Raw genomic sequence first — 22,106 nt, forward strand, 5'->3', positions numbered from 1 at the left:
ATTTGGAGATTTGTCGGGACTCAGAGTGAACTGGCGTAAGACATGCCTACTTCCAGTACGACTATGCGAGGTCATTCCAGCCCTTCCCCAGGGGATAAAATGGGAGCCGAGGTACCTCACTTATCTTGGGGTCCGAATCTATCATGATGCTACTGACATCCTGGAAGGTAACATAGGGCGCTGCATAAGGGCCTTGAAGGGGAGCATGGCATTTTGGTCCACGCTCCCGTTATCAGTAATGGGGAGGATAGCCTTGCTTAAAATGGTGGCGTTGCCAAGGCTGCTTTATTACTTCCGGACGCTGCCGGTTTGGATCCCACCGCTGATGTTTAAGGAATTGAGGACAATGGTCATTGGCTTTTTATGGGGCACTGGCAGGAAGCGAGTAGCTTTGGAAAACTTATGCGACCGAAACTGGAGGGGGGACTAGCAGTTACGGACTTTGAACTTTACAGTTTGGCGGCACAGCTGCAGATACTCACACAGGCGATTGCCGCAGAGTTTCGGGGCCCTGACCATATGAGAGGTGCAGGGATTCAAAGACATATCCTCTCCTATATAGTCTTGCAACAGGCACTTCTCCCCAGGGATCTCTCGCTGGAGGAGAGCACTCTGAGGTCATGCTGGAACCGTAACCAACGTAAAGTGGGAGTCTTGCATTCTTATGCTCCAGAGATCCCATTAGGGATGCTAACGGCACTTCCACACGGGAGTGATTGGACTGCTCTCGAGGAGTGGGAGTAATTGGGAGTCCAGATGGTAGGGGACTTATATGAAGAGGAGAACTGCTGTATTTCAAGCCTTACAGGAGAGATATGACCTCCCGAAAGGGGACTTCTTGATTCATGCGGCAGTGACAGGGGCAATTCGGAAGCATTGGAAGAAGGGGCAGGTGGAACCTCGGACTACAATGGCATGCCAGTATGTAGTAATGGCAGCGGGGACCTTTAAAGCGGTTACGTGCCTCCAATCTCGGATGCTGCACGAGGGGTTGCAACCATTAGCTGCCCTAAAGTCGAAATGGGAAGCAGGCATAATCCGACCGATACCAGACTCAACATGGGGGCATGTTCTCAGAAGGGCATGGAAGGGCTCTCAGAATGCACGACTTCTACTGATACAATTTTTCATATTACACCGAGCCTATCTGACACCGGGGAAGATTCAGAAATACTTCCAGGTACAGGATGCAGCGTGCCCCAGATGTTTGACAGAGGGAGCGGAACTGGAGCACATGCTCTGGGACTGCCCACGCCTAGGGAACTATTGGACAGAAGTGGGAGCACTTTTGAATGAAATCACGAGCAGAGACCTGACTTACGATATGGCTACATGTGTGCTGCTTTGGTTCCCCCATACAACCAAAACAAAGATAACAAGTACATTTATAGATCTAGGGCTCATATTAGCGAAGAGAGAAATCACCCTGCACTGGAAGTCGAAGGAGGGACCATCACACAAGCGCTGGAGGGCGGAGCTTTATAAATGGGCAAGGAGTGAGAGCACTATTCGGCTGCAACAGGCCCAATGTTTGGGTCAGGAAAAGGCCCTGGAACAAGCAAGGGCGTGGGAAGCCTTAGTACAGGCCTTATTGGATTTACAAAGGGATGATGAGAGCTAGTGCACTTGGAATAAACGAGTAACATCTAGAACTCACAATAAGTCGAGGATGCACCACTGACACCTGAACATCATGCGGTCTATTATTTTGGGAGATACATGCCCACACCATTTGGGGGGAGGGTGGAGGACGTTAGGGTATGTTGGGATATAAATGGAGTTATATTTCACGAATGATGGTATTTTGCTTATTATGGTGTTGTATGTTGATAAACATTCAATAAAATATGTCTTAAAAAAAAATGGTAATTCATAGGGCAGCTGAATTCCTTGACCTCCAACTCCCTACTATGGAGGTTAAGACTAATGTACAGACCGAAGTTCTACAACTGGGGCAATCATCTTCTGAAACCTTCCTGCTTTTTAATGAGGCACTGACCGATACATTATTAGGGGCATGGGCCAAACCTTGCTCCGGCCCCCTAGTAAGTCGACCGATTGGCAGGCACTATTGCCCTATCCCAGGCTACCCTGCTTTTCTTTTGCAGCACCCTTGGCCAGAGCGACTGGTGGGGAAAATGTCCACAACTCATTGAAACCCTAACACCTTTCCTATCGATTCCCCTAACAGGAAGTCTTAATTTTTCAGACATTTGGCAGACCTGTGTTTTCGTCTGCCAGTCGGGCACTCAAATCTGTTAACGCCAAGTGCTAGTTGGCCTCTTACTCCAAAACCCTTTGATATTTAGTGGCACAAATCCTCGCTGGTGTCACTGAAGACCTTCGGCCTGTTCTATATCAGGTGATTTAGCATGGTCACGATGGAACCCAGTTCACGATTTGTTGTGACTTGGACACCCCCAATTCCATCGGGCGATGGTGGGAGGCGTCATCCTCTAATTCGGCCCTGGATGGCAGCCATAACCTCAGACAGGTGGGTTCTACAGATTGCTAGCAGGGGCTATGCTTTAGCCTTTATTTCTTAGCTGCAACACCTCCCACCGTTCCACCCAGTGACTGATGGGGGACTATCTCTCCATTTTCCAGCAAGAAATGCAATCCCTTTTGACAACAGGAGCTATTGAGAGGGTGCCTTTCACCAAAAGTAAGGTGTGGTTTCAATGGCCACTATTTTCTTGTGCCCTAGAAAGATGGAGACCTGCAGCCTTTTTTAGACCTGCACCTTCTCAACGCCTCTGAATGGATTAAAAATGCTCACATAGGCCAGGGTCTGATCTGCTCTTGACACTGGAGACTGGATGAAAGCTCTGGACCTGCAGGATGCCTATATTCATATACCTGTCCTTACGGCCCACCTGCGTTATCTGCGGTTCGTGGTGGGACAGGAGTATTTTCAGTTTGCTGTGCTCTCTTTTGGTGTCCCTCGGGAGTTCACGAAAATGAAGGCGGTGGTGGCAGCACATATTCAGAGCTCCGGGGGCCAGTTTTCCCCTACCTCGACATCTGGCCGATGAAGGCTGGTTTGCCCCAGGCAATCGTCACTCACCTCCAAACTACAGCGAACCTCCTGCCCTCTTTGGGGTTCACTATGAACGTGCCAAGGTCACACCGACTGCTTCTCAGACTCCCTTCTTCATTAGAGCCAATCTACACATGGTTCAGTTTCATGAACTATTAAGTAAAGGGTATCCACAAAAAATGTCTTTGCAGCTCGGGCACAGGGGATATCAGATTAGTATATACTCAAGAACCTGCTAGACGATTTATTTACAACTAATCAATCTTCAGTCTTTACTAACCCACCGGTATTTTCCAAAAATCTTTTTATTTCATTGACTCTGATTATTAATAAGAATTTATAACAATATAAAAACACACTTCATTGATATTTATGTTCAGTATAGTTACCAAAATTGCATTCAAAATGCAATATTTCATCATTACAATATCATCAATCTCTTAAAAGAATAAATTAAAACAGAACCACAAACCTCAACCATTGACCCACTTTCGCCTCCGGAATTCATAGCAACCCACGGAAGAGATCCTTTTTCAGTCTTCCATCAATGTGTCTTGACCAGAGGGGATTAACACACAATTAACACGTGTTTTGGTGGCATCTAATTCATAACCTCCTTCTTCAGGACCCCTGCTTCAGTGTTCTTTTTTGTATGAAAATGTAGGGTTTGTGCCGAAAAAAAGAAATAAACTTCTTTATTATGTATGTGTGTTAGAAATATGTCAACATACTATTTCTTTTTTAAGGACCAACAAGTTAAAAGATTATACCAGATAAATTGCTTCAGTACAATACACACTAGAACAACACCATGTGTGCGAGAATAAACTGTCACCAGGAACACCAATATATTAAGTGAACAAACATTGTCTAAGATTTTTATATTTATATTCCATCTGTGAAACCAAGACCGCCAAACCAAAATTGTTCTAGTTGTGCTCCATCTCGTGTTTTATTTTAAAGGCCAAAACCACCACCCTTAAACACCAGCTTATGTTATAGGGTATTTGTAAAGCGCAGCTTTCAGTCCGAGAAGCATCATGGCGCTGACAGACAGGATGGCTGATACTAGGAAAGAGAATTTAGATAAGTTCTTTGCATAGTTCATATGGGGCCGTAGAAATCCACGTTGCAAGAGCTGTCCTGAAAAGAGTTTCTGATTGAATGAAACATAGCTGGTTAGGCAGTTGGTTCTAGGCTTTAGTCCCTAGCAAACCTAGGTAGTAAAACCTGGTAAATTGCTGGTGTACATATAGAAAAAAGGGCCTCAGGATACTGATTAGGTTCCAATCGAAAAGGGTGACCAATGCTTCACTTTTGGGTTGGAGCGGCCACCTCGGAGAGATGAAGATCAGAGCCATCTGGTCTCCAGCGTATTCCCGGCTCCATATGAACCTTCTAGAGATGGGGCCATATACTTTGCACTGAAATCCTGCCTCCCGTTCGTCAAGGGGAGGTTGGTACTGGTTCTCACAGACCGTAACATCGCCATGTATACTGAAGCAAACAGGATCGGGTAGGGTCACGGGCATTGTGCCAGGAGGCCTTGCACCTCTGGAAGTGGCTGGACCACCAAGGAATTTTCCTAGTGGTGAACCACATGGCAGGATCTTTGAATGCCAGTGCGGACAATCTTATCCATCCACGCCTAGTGAATCATGAGTGGCAGTTATACCCGAAGGTGGCAAGAGGTCACTTCATGAATTCGGAGAACCTTGGCTAGATCTGTTTGTCACTGCTGAGAACCTACAATGACAACACTTATATGCGTTAGAGTTTCCAAGGCACCTCTCGTTCTGAGACATGTTCTGCCTCGAGTGGAACTCTGGGTTCCTGTATACCTTTCCACCGATACCACTCCTACCCAGAGTTCTCCAGGAGATCATGTACGAATGGTCCCAAGTCATCTTAGTGGCTCCAGATTGGGCACGGAGAGTTTGGTATCCAGAACTCCTGGGCTTGAGTGTATGTCCTCTGATCAGGCTGCCCCTCCAGGAGACCTGCTTTCTCAGCAACTGGGCAGGGTTCTGAACCTGAGCTTTCACAATCTCCACCTTAATGCTTGAAGGTTGAACGGTGACAGCTGAACCCTTCAATCTTCCTCCAGAGATGGTTGATGTCATCTTGGCAGCCTGGTGTCACCTCAACAGAAACTGTATACACCTGTTTTTGGAAAGATTTGTGGTTGGTGCAGCACACGCCAGATTGACCCTCCCCAGGCCAAATTATCCGACTTTCTCTTGTTTGTTGTGCCTCTTGCTCAGCAAGGGTTTGCTTTTATTAAAGTTCATCTTTTGTATTGGATGATAAAACATTTCAGAAATTCAGAAAAATCACCCCTAGATAGAATTCTAATTATTTTCCTTCATTTGTAAAATGACAGATTTATTCCATTGTAACATGATTTATAAATAGAAAGTGTTCCACAATCCCGGCATGCAGTTCTGAATATTGAACTATATAGTTTGACTTCACTGAAGATGCAGAAATAGTATAGTATTAATATAGTGTGTGGCCTTTAGAATGAGTGGAACTTGAGACTAGTTTGTAGAACTGGGATGCTTCCAGACTAGTTAGAAGATTTTAGGAATCTGGCAAATTGTGGTGAGCGAGCAGAAGTTGAGATGAAGTGGCATAATATCCTCCAGAGATTTTGAAAAGAAGGCAAGGAGAGCAAGAGATGATGAGCAAGTAGTGAGTCAGTAGGGGAAAAAAGCCTTTGTAGAGCCAAGAATTCACAGAAAGCTGTCTTTTGTGGAATTAAATCTAGCCATCACATTTTCCTGAAAAGATGCTGGCAATTAGCATTGATAACTTTATTGCGGTCATAGACCATAAAAGCACAGATAAAATATGTACATACACAAGATAAAATAGATAAATAACTAAGAATACATGGTTTAAAAATTATTAAACAGTAAGTTATCAAAGGAAAGGTAGCAAACATCACAGTTAATCACGATTTATCGCATTTCATTAAAGTGAGCCTTCTGCGCCACATACCATGTAAAAACCGTGAAACCGCAAACACAATAAGAGGGGAGGTGTCATATCTTAAAATTCTAGCAGCTTGTACACATTGCCTTAGGCCAAGACTTCTACATAACGGTGCCAACCAGCATCTCCGTATTATACTATAGGCTGGGCAGAAGAATAAAACGTGGACTATATCCTCTTTGATATTGTTACAGACTGGGCAAGTTCCCTCCTTTCGTCCATCCTATTTACAAGTGAATACCCCAATAGGTAGGCATCCATGTCTTAATTGTGTATAGAGTTTCCTTGCAAGGGGAGGCTGTATTAAGTCCAAAAACTCCTCCCTCTTGGACACGAGTTTTACCTGCAAAAATTCTGTGGACAATCTGCCCAAAGTTGTCGAGCTATACAGCAGACTTAGGTTGTAATGTCTCAGTGAGGCCAAGAGCTCTATTCTCTTCACTTCCGGGCAGCTCTCCTCCGGGGTCTCCCATAATTGGGGCATACCAATTTGATGTACAAGGGTTTTAATGTGGGCTAGCCATGGAATGTTCTTGTTCTTCAACTGCAGTAAATTCAGCTCTATAATCCTCGAGCTTTGGTACTGTCCAAAGTCTTCTCCAATACAGGAGAGGTCGAGCAGCTAGCAGTTTTGAGATGGACTCTAAACCTAGGTCTAGTCTCAGGGGTGTGAGCGGGGTGCTCTGGGGGAGGCCTACCAAGTTCCTCATAAAGGCCTGTTCCACCTTAAGAAGGCTTGGTGTGCTCATATGGCCCCAGATTTCTGCACCGTACGTCACAGCTGGTCTAGCTTGTGTCCCGTAAATTTCAAGGGCTGGGGCAAGTGGCTTAAACAGGGTTGTTCTCGGGAACTTGCCAATGCCCCCTACGATCTGTGACAATCTCAGAGCAGATTTGGATACCTGTGGGCCCCAACCGAAATCTTCAGTCAGGGTGACGCCCAGGTATACAAAGGTTCTCACCCTTTCCAGCGGGACACCATTTAATACAGGGTTAGGGCGTGTGCGCTTTGGGGGGTGAAAAATCATAAATTTCGTCTTTGCTAAATTAATTTCCAATCCCCTCGAAGCGCAGAATGATATGAAACCGTCCAGAACCCTCTGGATACCTGATGATGTTCGAGACAACAACAAGGTGTCGTCTGCGAACATCAGAGCAGGCACCCGACCAGTGGCCAACCATGGAGCGTCACTGTCCTTAACATTGTCCAATTCACCCACCAGGCCATTTATATAAAGACTAAATAGCGTGGGAGCCAGGGCACAGCCCTGGCGCACGCCTCTGGTCACGGGGAAGCGAGCTGATAGTTCCCTGTTCTTCCCGCATCTCACCTGGGCGTAGTTCCCTGCATGGAAACGCTTCAGGACGTCTAATAGATAGGGCGGGAGGTCTAGTTCTTTCAGGACCCTCCATAAACTCTCCCTGGGGACAAGGTCGAAAGCGGCCCGCAGGTCTACGAAGACAAGGTAGAGGCTGCCACCCTCTACTCTTGCTGTCTTCCAAAAAAGGACATGCAGCCTAAAAATTTGGTCCAGGGTCGAGATTCCAGCTCTAAAGCCGGCCTGAAGGGTAGTCAATACTTTATGCTCCTCCATCCACCCCAGCAACCTATCCAGGAGGACTCGGCCCATTAACTTCTGCGAAGTATCCAAGAGACTAATCGGTCGATAATTTGATGGCACTAAAGGGCAGCCCTTCTTAAAAATTGGGACAATCTCGGCCCCTACCCAGGTGTCCGGTAACTTAGCTCCCCAAAGGGCTACATTAAATAAAACAGCCAAATACGGCGCCCAGATTTTTGGCTGGGAGCGGAAAAGATCTCCAGGTAATCTATCAAGGCCTGGGGCTTTGTTAGGTAGCTGCCTAATGATCCGCAATTCCACCTCTTTAACTGAGATACTCTCTATGTCTCCAGGGTCCACCCTCACCCTGGCATCCCACTGACCTATCGGATAGCCCAAGTCCGAGGCCACCCGCAGTCGATATTCGTGCGGGAGGTCTGGGGCTCGGGGCATCCGGAAGGCATCATCTGGCACCGATATCTCTACCTCATTTAAAAGTTCACTGGTTTCAGTCTCAGGGCTAGTGTAAATCGCAGCAAAGTGTGCCTCCCAAGCTAGCGGAGCTATGTTTGGCAGGAGAGCCTCCCCTCCCTCTTTCGCACCAGAATTAACTATCGCCCAGAATAGTTTAGCATCTTTTGCCAGGAGGGCACCTCTCAGTTCTTCCCACCTGGCTTCTTCCCACTCCCTCTTACCCCTAGTGAGCTCCTTTTTATACAGCAGTCTGGTTGCCCTAATATTCACTCTGTCATTAGATTTGATTGCCGCAAGTAGCTCCTTTTTTAGTTTTTTGCATGCATCATCAAACCAGAGGTGAGATTTCGGGACACGCCTTTTAGTTCCACTTACAGGGTAGAACACGTCCCCTAGTGCCGTGACTAGCTGCCTGTGTGTCTCCACTGCCTGATACCTGCAGGATGAATCACCCATCTGGGTTATGAGGGGGATTGCAAGTTGGTAAATGTTTTGCTAGCTGGCAATTTGTATCTCAGTTACCTGCAGTACAGCCACTGATTGGTCCGTGTAAGCCCAGGACCAGAGGTTGTGGGTACAACCTAGCGGCTTAGCTAACAGGACCCTGAACCATACATATATCACTGTGGCAAATGACAGACACCATTCTATGACAGTTTCTATGATTTCTGCTGTTTTTTAGGTATTTATTCAGCTGTGTGCCTGACATACCTTTCTCTTGTGTTGAATGTTTCTTCATTTGACCTAGTTTTGTGATGTGCTACTTCGACACATACACACTCTAATATTATGTAGTTGATTTCTGTTTAAAGGGATTTTTATTGTTATTATCGATTTGTCTGGTAAGACTTCTTTTTCCTGTTATATTTTTTCCTCTCATCTTGATTTTTCTTCTATTCTGAAGGCTGCCCTCCTGAATATTGTGACAAGGGATTCCTTTGCTGCCCCTGAGAAGAATATTTTCCAGGCCCTTATAAACTGGTGCGAACACAATGTGAAGGAGAGCCATGCTGAGATTATGCAGGCGGTGCGCCTGCCTCTGATGGGCCTGACGGAGCTGCTGAACATTGTGAGGCCCTCTGGACTATTGACGCCTGACGCCATCTTGGACGCCATCAAAGTCCGCTCCGAAAGCCGTGACATGGACCTCAACTACAGGGGCATGCTAAGTGAGCCACAAAAACTTTTTCTTCTCTTGAGGGATTGGCATTTCAGAAATGATATGTCCATAGACCCAATAGAATTATGTTACACTTAAAACCTCCAGCATATTTGCATGAATCCTAACTAGTGCAATGGTTTTCTGGAAGTGTATTGTTACAACAGAAAAATGGCATATTGAACTATCTACCCATCTGCCGACAGTAGCCTCCCAAACAGGCATTCAAGTATGCTTAGCATTGGAGTAAAATGATTTGGGACCATCCTTGCTACCATTATGACATTGATTTGCTGGCTACTTTACTAACTAAAGAGTAAGGGCACGAAAAGCTCAGCTGGTGCCCATATGGGGCTCTTTTTCTTTTTATGTCTTGTATTAGGCCAGTCACCCATCGCCGTCTTCCTTCTTTTCAAGAAGATTGGCTTTTTCATGGTGTATGCATTATCTTGTTTTAAAATATAATTTTATTGAGTTTTCAAAGACTTCAAGTAAACACCCCTTTAGTGCCCCCCCCCCGCCTCTCCCCCGGCCCCCTCACAGCTGTGAGGACACTTGGCCCCTTGTTTAAACTCTTTATTCCCATTGTCACACATAGCTCTCCGGACCATGGTCAGTGGTCTCATCCCATGGAGTTGCGGCTAGATACCCAGTTCCCGTTCTCACTGTCCTCCAGGGAAATCTTCTCCATAGTACCTCCAGAGCACCAAACCACTGTCACCCTTCAGAATCTCAGTCCAGGCCCTCAATCAGGACTTTCCAAGCACCCTATATTTTTGTAAACTTGTTGGACAGGCCCGAGCCTTATAGACCCGTTCTTCGGCTCTCATGTATCAGTCCTTGTGTACTTCTCAGTCCTCCACCCTCAGAACCCTGGCCCTGCTCCATTTCTGGACCACATCACACCTGTCCACCATTATAGCTATGTTACAGAATAGATACGTTTATTTGTCCAATGACTGCACACCCCAGATGCCAAACATTATTAGTTGATTTCCATTTGGAATTTGATGATCTAGGGACCCTGGTCCCAACACCCGTCCAAAAGGGCCTCAGTTTGGGACACTCCCATACCATTGCAGAAATGTGCCCCCGATGTGTGCATCCCCTCAAGCATCTGTCGGAGGAGCATCTATTTATTCTTAGTGAAAAGCTGCATACGCCCTTTGTAATATTTTGAGATGGATCAGCTGAAAAGTTGCCCTTGTCGCTACCTCCCCGGGGTAGCAGCATGCCTCCCTGCACTCAACTTTCAATCTGCCAAGATCCCCCTCCCATCTGTCTCTAAGAACTCTGAGTGGCAGACTGCTGTTAGCTAGGAATGCGGTCTGTACCGCTGATATAGCGTTTCTGTGCAATGGTTTGCATAACACCCTAACCTCTAGGGGACTCTCCTCTGGGATCTCCTCGTTCTGGCCTCTTCTACCACGGACGAGGTACCCAAGTTGCACATAACGCAAGTATTGACTCCCCACTAGTACATACTCTGCCTGAAGTTGCTTAAAGGGGATCGGGTCCCCCTATATTTCACACATCCCACAGCTTCGAAATCCCCAGAATGTCCAATTCACCCCCTTTCTCTCTCCCCCCCCGCCCACCCCTCTAACTCCTTGCAGTGGCATCACTGCTTTGGCGACCCCGATGGGCGTTTCCAAAGTGAGGATGCCCTGCCATCTGATATGTTTTGTGGCTCTTCTCTAGGCCCTGATGACCATGACTGTGGGGCAGGCAAGTTTTTCATGTTCCCCTTACCATATAACTGCCTATTATAGCTCCCTGGATCCTTTGCTCTCCTATCCGCTGCCAAGGAGGGCTTCATCTAGTCCGCGAACGACCAACCATTGGTGACTACTAACTGGGTCGCCCAGTAATATAGACGGGTGGCTGGCAGGCAAATACCCCTGTCAAAAGCTTTCCTAACCAGTACTGACATCGCTATTCTGAGGACTCCTCTATCCCACAGTAGCATCCTCGTTGTTGCCATCATTTGTTTGAAACAAGCATTTGCAATGCAATCGATCTCACCTTTGGGACCTTAAGTATTTAGCGATGCAGTAGGACCACTTCAGGGGTTTGTGGACAATAGAAATGCCAACTGTTGCATAGGAAAGTTGAGAAAGGGCAACCTACAGGAACAGGAGGAAGTAGGACACAAAGTAGCATAACGTAGCATTGCAAAGTGGTAGAGATGCAAAGAAAGGCAGGAGGTGCAGGCAGGCAAAACAGAAAGTGCTGAAGGGGGTGAAATACACAGAGCTGCATCGGGACAGGTGGGTGACATGCAGAGGGAGTTTAGTGTGCAGAGTGACACATAGTTTGCCATGCAGGAGGGGAGGACATTGTCACACAAGGGTTGTAGGGGTGGAAACATAGAGGGCCTGCAGGGGGTGGGGCATATATATGGGCTGGAAAGGCAAAGCAGGGTGGCCTGGGGCCCACACAGTGCCAGTAGAGTCAGGGCAGGGTGACTTTTAGAGTAACTGCAAAGGCCAGGCTAACTGGCATGCATTTGAGCTGCTTCATGCACAGGGGTTGCAGGTCCAGTGCCAGGGCTGCACCAAGAGGGGCTGCAGAGTGATAAGGGGGCAGCAGTGGTAAGTTGTTATACAGAGGAACTTAAAGTGGTGAGGACACACCCACCATCATAGTTGAAAAGATTTAGCAACACATTGAACATGATGTCCACCGATCAGCGTAGTATATATGCAGCGTTGCTATTTAAGTGAAAGCGTTCCCTGACGCGTTTGACCGGCCACATTTTATTACACTTTTCGAATGTTAAAGTAATCAAAGTACAGGATGACAAATGAATTACCTTTTTAAAATATATTTCGATGTGGGCATTCACAGAGTAGACGGCTTAGAATAGTTTGGCTAAAATTATAAATGTTTACGTTAAGGTTCCAAAACCAACCTAGTTGAAACCAATCCTGAGCAGAATACAATTGTGAAACCTATGCTGCGATTTAAAAACATATTCAAAAGGCAATTTACCTGGGTTGTACAGCAGAGCGGCAGGAGCTACCCGCGAGGCTATGTGGACGCAGGCTTGCGGCATTTGAAGTGCGAGCTGCGCATCTCCAGGCACGATGTGGGGATGTTTCTGATTTCCCTGATTCTGAAAATTGGCGCATATTGGGAAGGTAGGAGCAGACCCATTGGCGAAAGATCCTATGGGCAAAGCTCCGCAGACCTGCGGTGCTGAGGGCTGGTCATGAGAGCCACTCTTGGAGCCCCAGGCATCCGGCAGCAACCTGGATGGGCAACCTGGGCCAACACCGGGGGCCAGTCGAGAGAGCCACTACTGGAGCTTCAGGCAGGCCCAAGCACACAGCAGCACCTTGGGCGGGCAAACATGGGGCAGCGTTGGGCTCACCTCTTTGCTTCTCCACCATTGTGCTTCAGTCGTCGGAGGGGGCCGCCTACGGCACCGGGGCAAGCCGACATCAGGGAGGAGCTGCGGAATCTTTCCTCACAGCAACATGGTTGTGATCAATGTCCCTGCTTCTGAAAATGAGTGCTTATGGGGGAGGTAGGGGCAGACCCTTTCTTGAAAGTTCACAGTGGCAAAGCTCTGCAGACCTGCAGCACTTGCTCAAGGGGATAGTTTGATAGCCAGTTTCTTTAGCACATTGGACATTGTGTCATCTTTGCTTTGGGGCTCGTATGAACAGAGTCTGCTGGGCTTGGCTTCCATTCTGATCCATCCTGTTTGTTAGCTGTCTCTTTTCTCTCTGGAAGTATGTAGAAGCTAGTGGTACTAACAACATGGCTGTCTCATGGGTAGATGCAAATGGTTGCCTCGGCCTTGTGAGGTGTACCTATCTACCACGCAGAGCACCAGAAAAGAGGCTTGCTTAGTTCAGTTTTTGCTTTAGTTTTAACTGTTTTCAGGAAGGACTGTGACATGGCAGGGTCCCTGGACACCTTCAAAAGGCAATAACTGTAGTTTATACTAGGTAAAGGCTTTATTAGAGATGAAGGCATGTGTTAAAGTGCGAACATAGTATGTGCCAGACTTCCAACCTGCCTCAAAGGTTGTTACCAGTGAAGCAAATGTGTGGGTTGCTAATGTTGGTCGATACAAAGACCTGTTTGCTCTCAAGCACTTAATTGCTGAACCTTTGTCACTTTTTCTTTTTAGTTTTAGGGTGGTGTGTACAGGAATTCACTTCCTGTGCCTATCCCAAACCTGAATATTATTTATTATAGTAATAATGACAACATACCTGTGACTTAAAAGTATAGAGCAAAAATTAACTCAACTCATCAAAAGACCAAAATCTCAATCTCCTTATACATTCTTTTATAAGAACCCTTAAATTTCCAATGTACAGCACACGGGGTGGCCAGTTCCCCACAAGGTAGTCACTTTAGTCTCTTAAAATCCATATTAGCAACTGATACTATTGTTCATTATAAGAGAAATCAAAATATACATTGAGCAAGAGATATACCCTTTTCCTTTCTTCTAGTCCCAGAGGAGAACATTGCAACCATGAAGCACGGGGCCCAGGTTGTGAAGGGAGAGCTGAAGTCTGCCCTGCTCGATGGGGACACGCAGAATTACGACTTGGACCATGGCTTCTCCAGGCACCCCATCGATGACGACTGCCGCTCAGGCATAGAAGTCAAGCTCGGTCAACCTTCGATCATCAACCACATACGACTGCTCCTCTGGGATCGAGATAGTCGGTAGGTAGCAGCTCTCCCCAACTCCTGAATGTTTGCAGAAGGTCCTCCTAAATCTCTGTGGTTCCTTAGTAGTTTTTCCAGAAGTCACAAAGAAATAATAGACATGTTATGAAACTTTTATTGAATATCTATGTTAACAGTCAAAGTTATTCTGGTTCTTTTTTCCAGGGACCCTCAACACCTTCTTATTCCATTAAGTTTTTGGAAGCTGAAGCTTTTGTATTTCAGGATGAAAAATTGAAGTAGTTGCATGTTTAGTGATTGAAATGGATCCATCTATAACGTTTTTAGAAGTAGAGACTTTAATAAGTCACTTGGAAGTACCTCTTTGAGGCCGGTTGCAAGCAGAAAGGTCATGCCTTGTGTTTTCTTAAGGTCTAAAAGGCATGGCAGCCACTAGGATCTGTAGGAGTCCCAACCCTGGCTTGGGTGGTTGTAGAAAAGTCAGCCCATATCGCACCCGATGCCCAGGCTGCTGGTGCAGGGCGACTCTTCATTCTCATCTTGAATAATTACCAAATAAAGAGACGGGCACTGGAAGTAGGAAAACAAGAACAGAGTTTATTACTCCTGAGGAGAGCCTGTCCTTTGGGACACTCGCATAGTGTCTTCGGGAGGTGCTCTAACAAGTTTCTCTGGGGCTTCGTCTTTTATACACAGGTTTAAGACATGTGGACGCCTTTCATTACAATAAGGGCATTTATGGAGCATGAGAATGACATCAGAACGATATCCCCGCCACCCCCCAGTTCCAGTCCATTCCAACACATGACAACAGTAGAGACCCTTTCCCCTCATATGATTGGGAGGGGCTATCACGCAGCTGAGTGTTCTGCCGATCTCTTTGGAATGTGTGCGCCTGATCGAATCTCCGGGGGTGGGGATGTCATAATCAATAGTGGCCTCTTTCAGGAGGGACGAGTGCATACAGTAGTGGGCAATAAACTGTATCCTCGGGCTAAAGGATGACCAGCGGTCAGTGCTGACGTTTAGGCTCAGAGGAAGAGGTTATCAAAGGAGGGGTATTCATGGAGGGACAGGAGGTGTTGGTCAGGCGTGGGGTGCGATTCTTAGGGACAGAGTCATGCGGGAGGGGAGGGCTCCTGACTTGTGCATGAGAGAGCGGGGGCAGTCAGGGTGCATGGGGGATGCTCGCAGGGTCAGGGAAGGGGCGCTGATGAGCGATCGTGAACAGGGAGACCATGGTACCTAAAATGGCTGTCGTGTACTTGTGAGCATGGGTCTGTGCTAGCGGGATAATACAGTCAATATTTTAGAAATATCCGTTCTGCTTACAACAAGGGGTACAGTGGACCACAAATGAACGCCGCTTATGTACATACACATTGCTATTTTCGACAGTTCGCCGCTTTTTACATAAGCACGTTCAGTTCAATGTATGTTAATTTACATCTGTTGGTTCTTCATATAAGTCTGGAAATCGGCATATTGTTTAGTCAGTGTAGAGTCAAGAGAAAAAAAATGTTCTGACATATTAAAAATCAGTTTCACATTTTCTCTCTAACGACATCAACATACAGGAAGAACGCTCAGATACCTTCCGGGTCTTGTCAATACTATAGGGGACTTTTGAAAAACTAACCACATGAGTGACCGATGAAGCATTTCTAAAAGGCAATACAAACATTATTGTCGAGGGAGGATTTTAGTTCAATTACAAGCAATTAGTCCAAGGGCGGGCAGAAAGTTCAGAAAAAAAGGGGAAGTTTCACTGGTAGACTCTGGCAGTCCGTTTTTCCTTTTGTTGGCGCTTTTGAGCACCGGCGGTGGAGCTATAGGTCCAGCTCGGATCCATCCTTACGCGTTGCAGGGTGCGATCAGTCCTCTGCTGTTAGATCACAGTCCTGTTTCCTAACTGATCTTCTTAGGGGTGCCTTATGCGGGGCACCTGCGTGTCTTTTCTTCTTCCGTGGCAGAACTTAGTCTATAGTCAAAAACTTATGTGGAAAAGGGTGAGTTCGTTGAATAATCGAGGGAAGAGAGGGCGGAGTGGGGCCAGATCTTTGAGCACACCAGGGGACCAAGGGAGCAAAGGACAACGAGCAGGCAAGCCCAACAGTCGGATTCAAAAGGGGACGGGGACTTCAGGCACAAGAGGGTCAGCGAGTCGAGGGCTTCAAGGCAGCCCTTCATTCCTCCATCTGCTGAGTTTGAAAGTTATGCCTCGTCCCACGTCACGTTGCTCTGCGGCTCCACCTTTGGTCGTCACACGTGTTCCATGATCTGTGGCCGGGCTGTGTGCTCCGTTCAGCTCCTCTCCTCCGGTGATTATATCTTTAAATGGGTAGAAAACAAGTTTTTAGAAAAACTGGTCGAGAGAACAGATATACATCTCAATCTATCCCCATTCTTAAATAGGTGGGGAATAGGTTCATCGGTCACAGTCAGAGGTCGTCACTAATGGAGTCTGGAGAAGGGCATTGCATATTGAATTTATAGGCTGGCTTGGTATTCACTCGCGACATATGATAAGAGAAATTTGGCTTTCGTACACAAGGTATTACGTTGCAAAAAAAATCGAGTCCTTATGTAGTGACTCGTTCTTCCCTTTAACCCAAGTATCGACAATACTACATCTTCCTTCGGGGTCGGCTAATTCTTGCAAGCAGGGGCATTATCATCATGAAGAAGGGGGAAGGGGTAGATGTAAAACATGGCTTTCCTGGGGGATGACCGTTAGTCAAGGTCGTCAATTTCGTTTCGTGGGTAGCTGACATGAGGCCAGGGCTGATCGGGGCGCGTGGGTGCTTTTGGACAGGGAGCTGGGGTCGATCGGGAGAAGTGGGGTACTCTGGACATCCGCACTTAGGTGCGAGGGGGTGGGGCAATCGGGGCATTGGGGATCGCATTTCTAAAACAGAAGACCATTGACGTTATAGTTCCCCTTATAAAAGGCCAGATTAGGGGACATCCGTCGTCTTACCTGTCCTTTCCTTCATTACCAACTCGGGTTCCATCGTTTTGCAGAAAGGAGAGGTAGTTATATGGCAGGTCACAATCGTTTTGGTTTTGGTCAATTTTGCTGAACACCTTTGCGTTCGAGGAAATCCAATTATGTTTGTGCCGGAGGGGCACAACGTCACTATACAAGAAGAGGAAAACAGGGGGGGGGTTTTGGAGAGAGAGAGAGAGAGTGAGAGAGAGAGAGAGAGAGTGTGAGAGAGAGAGAGAGAGAGTGAGAGAGTGAGAGAGTGAGAGAGAGAGAGAGAGTGTGAGAGAGAGAGAGAGAGAGAGAGAGAGAGAGAGAGAGAGAGAGAGAGAGTCGCACTTCTAAACGAACCATTTGGTGCACGTATGTCGCGGAGAGAGAGAGAGAGACGTGCACAATAATGGTCCATTCAGTGCGCACACAACATAGAACAGCAGGGGTTAAGTAATACGTAAACACACGCGGAGAGACGACATAGATCCATACATCACGTACACACAAACTCAGACGGGGAAGACAGTACCGGTATTACATACAAAGATCCAAGACAAAACATAAAACAGTTATTGGCCACAATTATCTTTTTCTGTATGCTGCGCATACTTATTGCCCTGAGCTCTTTTTACCTGTTTCTTATCTTTTATTCGTTGGCTGCCTTTTACTGGTGGCTTTGATTGTACACACTTACGCTTTTGGCAACTGGTCATAAACTAACCTGGTCGGGCTAATGCTCACGGAGGTTTATTCGAGTCATTTTAGCAAGTGCGTTTCCAGGCTGAGACAACCGTTGGTGTCAATTGGAGGGCAATGGGGCGGTTTTTAGTTATATGTCTATGAGGATGCGAAAAAGGGAGGTAGTAGGTTTTCAAATATTGGTAATGTCCCTAGTCCTCTCGGCGGAGGATACTTGTGTAACCCTTACCTCGAAATACTCTAGACCTTTTCCTACTTAGTTAAACGTAAGAATGCTTAATCAAGTGTGTACATTATTCCTTTTTGCTTTATTCGGGGTTTGCCGCGGTTAGATACTATAATTAGACCCTTTTTCCTGTCTCGTCGTCCGCTGGATCACCTTCTTCGTACATTAGTCGGCATTCCGAGGTGACCTGCAGAGAGAGGGAAAAGAAGGGAAGGGGAGAGCAGGAGGCTACATTGATACGCACTCGCGCGTACAAACCCAGAAAGACTTTTTACTTACTGCATACTCGGTCTATTTTCCACAGGATGCAGTCACTGCCAACTGGGGCGTTTAAGCCCAGGTGGACCCCTAGCGTGACTTTTCTTATGCAGGTAGCATATAAAGTATAAGCGAAATATCAGGATCTTTAGCTGTTGCCTATGGCTGTATAAAAAGGAAGAAATACACAACTAAAATTTGACCCTTCCTATTTGCAATACTTCTACGTACTATACTTTTCAATCTTTTATCTAATCGAGCTTAGTCATTCCGTCTTCATTTTAGTTATATCGAAAAAAATAGGGGTCATTCATTCAAGACTTTATCAATTTACACGGACAACTATAGTTGCTTTCTCAAAACCTCTTTAATAAGAATGTTGGTGCATAAATACGGGCCTACACTCCTGTGGACCAGCCACGGAGCAGGCTGAAACTGTAGATGTGAGGATACTTTATTCGTAACAGCTTTAATGGAGTCGGTGGTCGTTTATTTCATACATAAAGTGCGAAAAGCGCAATAAAATCATATTGAATCTTTTAGCGTGAGCGAATATCATAAACATCAAAATTTCGAATTTTCAATAACCATGATGCGCCAAACTCAACAACAATTCATTGTCCGAATGTTCAATCGGTACCCATCTTACGCAAATTTATTGTCCTTCGTTGTCCGAACACCCAATCAGTACCCATCTCATATCAATTCATTGTTCGAGCTGACAGTATACATCCTATATCAATCCATTGTCCGAATTCATAATCAGTACACATCCTATATCAATCTATGTGTTAAAAACTTCATACATATTCTATGACACCAAGGCTGAGCAATCGGGGTACAATAAGGAGTTGAGGGTTTCATTTGCATCGGCGCCATTTTGGGTGCAGTCAGGCAGAACCAGGCATAGTCTAAATCTCTACTAACTCGTGGTTGGCCCAGAGCTTCCTTTGGCAGACCAAAAGTTCCGTTAAAGGGCAAAAGAAAGGATCGGAGGTTTGAACCATCAGTCAAAAAAAAAGGGGAGGGAGGCAACAACGTTCCTACCGGGTCACACTGTGCTTTCACCGGAACTGATCCGAACTGTGGTCTGCAGGATTCTAGTCATTCAAACTGAGGCTGGCGCCAGTATGGGAGCGCCGACGTCCTGCGGCTACATTTCCATCGTTCCGTGGGCAATCATGGCAGTTATTCCCCATCGGGGGTATTTGCGGGAGTCGGGGACTCCCGCGGCTCCTCTAGAATCTTCAAGGTTGTGGAGAACTATGATGGTGGAGTCAACAAGTGACCAGGCCATACCTGCATGCTGGGCCCACTCTTGCCGGGTCGACCGCCATCTTGGGAGTTCGGCAGCCGCCAGCAATCGCGGGGGTCAAACGAGCGGATGGGCTCCAACCTGCTGGATGAGGCGTCGCGGCATCGCCATAGTGGACGAACCCTTTCCGGGCGCCTGGAGCACTGAGGGTGCAGTTGGGAAGCCTTCACCTGAGGAGGCGGGAGAGGCCTGTTCGCACCGTCTCTCCCCTTCAGCGCACCCCACGGCGTCTCGCTGGACATTTGTTGTGGCCGGACCAGGCGATGAGGACGGGGGGGTCGGAGGCATATGCAAGACATCCCCCCCAGTGTTGTCAAAGCCATTTTTGAAGAAAGAAGTGGTGCCTGGCGTGTGGTCGCTGCTATTACGGAGGAGAAAATAAAGAAGTGGCGCCTGGCGTGTTGTCGCTGCCATTACGAAGGAGAAAAGGAAAAATGTCCCGTCCGTCTTTGGGCCGGGCTTCCGGTGGATGTCGGCCGGACGCCCTTTGCTCTGGCCCCATGAACGGGTTCCTTGGTTTATCGGCTGCAGCCGGATCCCATCGGCCTCGGCCCTCGGCCGTTGGTGGCCGGACCGGGAGAGCATGTGGCGGGACTACCTGCAACTCTCAAGGGCCACCGCGGCCGGACCAGGAGAGAGAGCGGAGGGTCGAGGACATAGACATCCCCCCCCTACAACTCTCCAGTGTGGTCAAGGCGATCCCCTGGTTGGGTCCCGCTGGCCCCTGTCTCTCCTCCGGCTCCACCCTATGTTACGATTTCCTGGCCGACTGTTGGCAGCAGGACCCGCCTTATATGGGTTGCTTTTGGCTGGGCGTGGCCGCACCCTGCTCCACTTTGGAATTTTCCAGAGTGGGGGCGGATGTTCTGCTGACTTTCATTTTCTACAGTTTACCGTTCTTGTTTCTAACGTTTCCTGTTTCTAGGGCATTAATAGGTTTTATTATTTCGTATTCTTATCGTTTCTTGTTCGTTATTTTAAATAAAAGTTCATGTTCATCAGTGGCCTACTGATTTCGTTTTCCCATTCCTTTCTTTCCAGGTTGTTTCATGCTAAAGCTTCTGTTAACAGGTTACAGTGATCACTCAGTTATTAGTGTATGTGTCCTTTTCACTAGGGGTGTTCTCTGGTCGGGCCAGATGATCTTCCTCTAGTAAATGGTCCGGGTGAGACTGGCGTATCAGTCAGTGGGGAGTAGATAGGCATGACATATTACCACGGGGGACAAAAGTCCGCATTACCTACCCTTCACTACTTGCAAAGACTAGAGTATGGCGACTTCTGTGCTCGTTTGCAAAATAGAGAATACCTCCAAAAAGAACCAACTCCCAAACAGTCAACGTTTGGATAAACAATCAATCAATGAGGAATGGAATAGGTACGACGTGTTAAAGGTTTGCGTTACCCACCCTTCACTATCGGCAAAGGGAGAGAGAATATTCCTATTCTTCCCCGTTTGCAGGCAGAGAAGATCCTTTAAGAGAACCAACTTCGAACAATTCAATGCTCGATTCAATCAATCAATCAATGGGGAGAAAAAGATAGGCACAACATGTTAAAGTTTTGCGTTGCCTACCCTTCACTATCTGCAAAGACTAAACAGAGTATGGCGATTCTGTGTTTGTTTGCAAATAGAGAATCTCCCAGAAGCAATCAATAGGAAATACTAGTATTATCAAACAATCAATCAATCAATCAATGTCGCAATTTGTCGTGTGTCACGACCTTACCCGGACCGGACCATGTGGGCAGTTCTTCGCCTTCCTTTTTCCAGCGCCCGATCGTTCTCTTTTCTCCCCGTTTTTACTGCAGCATTCCTGTGGGTTTCCAGTCAGGACAATAGGTCACTTGAGAGAGGTCCGTTCGGAATCGGTGAAGTTCATTCAATCGGCAGCCGGACGAGGGCCCTCTCAAGGCAGGTATACTCCAATCATTTAGATGTTCACCCCATCGTCTGGACCTCTCTTACCGGACCTCATGTCGCTGATGGGCCCCGCGTTTAGGGCGCCAATTGTAGAAAAGTCAGCCCATATCGCACCAGATGCCCAGGCTGCTGGTGCAGGGCGACTCTTCATTCTCATCTTGAATAATTACCAAATAAAGAGACGGGCACTGGAAGTAGGAAAACAAGAACAGAGTTTATTACTCCTGAGGAGAGCCTGTCCTTTGGGACACTCGCATAGTGTCTTCGGGAGGTGCTCTAACAAGTTTCTCTGGGGCTTCGTCTTTTATACACAGGTTTAAGACATGTGGACGCCTTTCATTACAATAAGGGCATTTATGGAGCATGAAAATGACATCAGAACGATATCCCCGCCACCCCCCAGTTCCAGTCCATTCCAACACATGACAACAGTAGAGACCCTTTCCCCTCATATGATTGGGAGGGGCTATCACGCAGCTGAGTGTTCTGCCGATCTCTTTGGAATGTGTGCGCCTGATCGAATCTCCGGGGGTGGGGATGTCATAATCAATAGTGGCCTCTTTCAGGAGGGACGAGTGCATACAGTAGTGGGCAATAAACTGTATCCTCGGGCTAAAGGATGACCAGCGGTCAGTGCTGACGTTTAGGCTCAGAGGAAGAGGTTATCAAAGGAGGGGTATTCATGGAGGGACAGGAGGTGTTGGTCAGGCGTGGGGTGCGATTCTTAGGGACAGAGTCATGCGGGAGGGGAGGGCTCCTGACTTGTGCATGAGAGAGCGGGGGCAGTCAGGGTGCATGGGGGATGCTCGCAGG

The 22,106-nt window shown here is 47.1% G+C and overlaps 1 protein-coding gene across 2 annotated transcripts in view; it reads left to right on the top strand.

Moving 5' to 3' along the window:
* The window catches only part of BTBD9 (BTB domain containing 9), a 751,707-nt gene that overhangs the window by 100,640 nt on the left and 628,961 nt on the right, over positions 1 to 22,106 (top strand). For both annotated transcript variants that reach the window (XM_078647358.1, XM_078647359.1), the window contains 2 exons: positions 8,978 to 9,242; positions 13,708 to 13,927. In XM_078647358.1, the coding sequence (XP_078503484.1) occupies positions 8,978 to 9,242; positions 13,708 to 13,927 (485 nt within the window). The remainder of the gene's footprint in view (positions 1 to 8,977; positions 9,243 to 13,707; positions 13,928 to 22,106) is intronic.

This window comes from Lissotriton helveticus, chromosome 6 (genome assembly GCF_964261635.1).
Source record: "Lissotriton helveticus chromosome 6, aLisHel1.1, whole genome shotgun sequence".
NCBI lineage: Eukaryota > Metazoa > Chordata > Amphibia > Caudata > Salamandridae > Lissotriton > Lissotriton helveticus.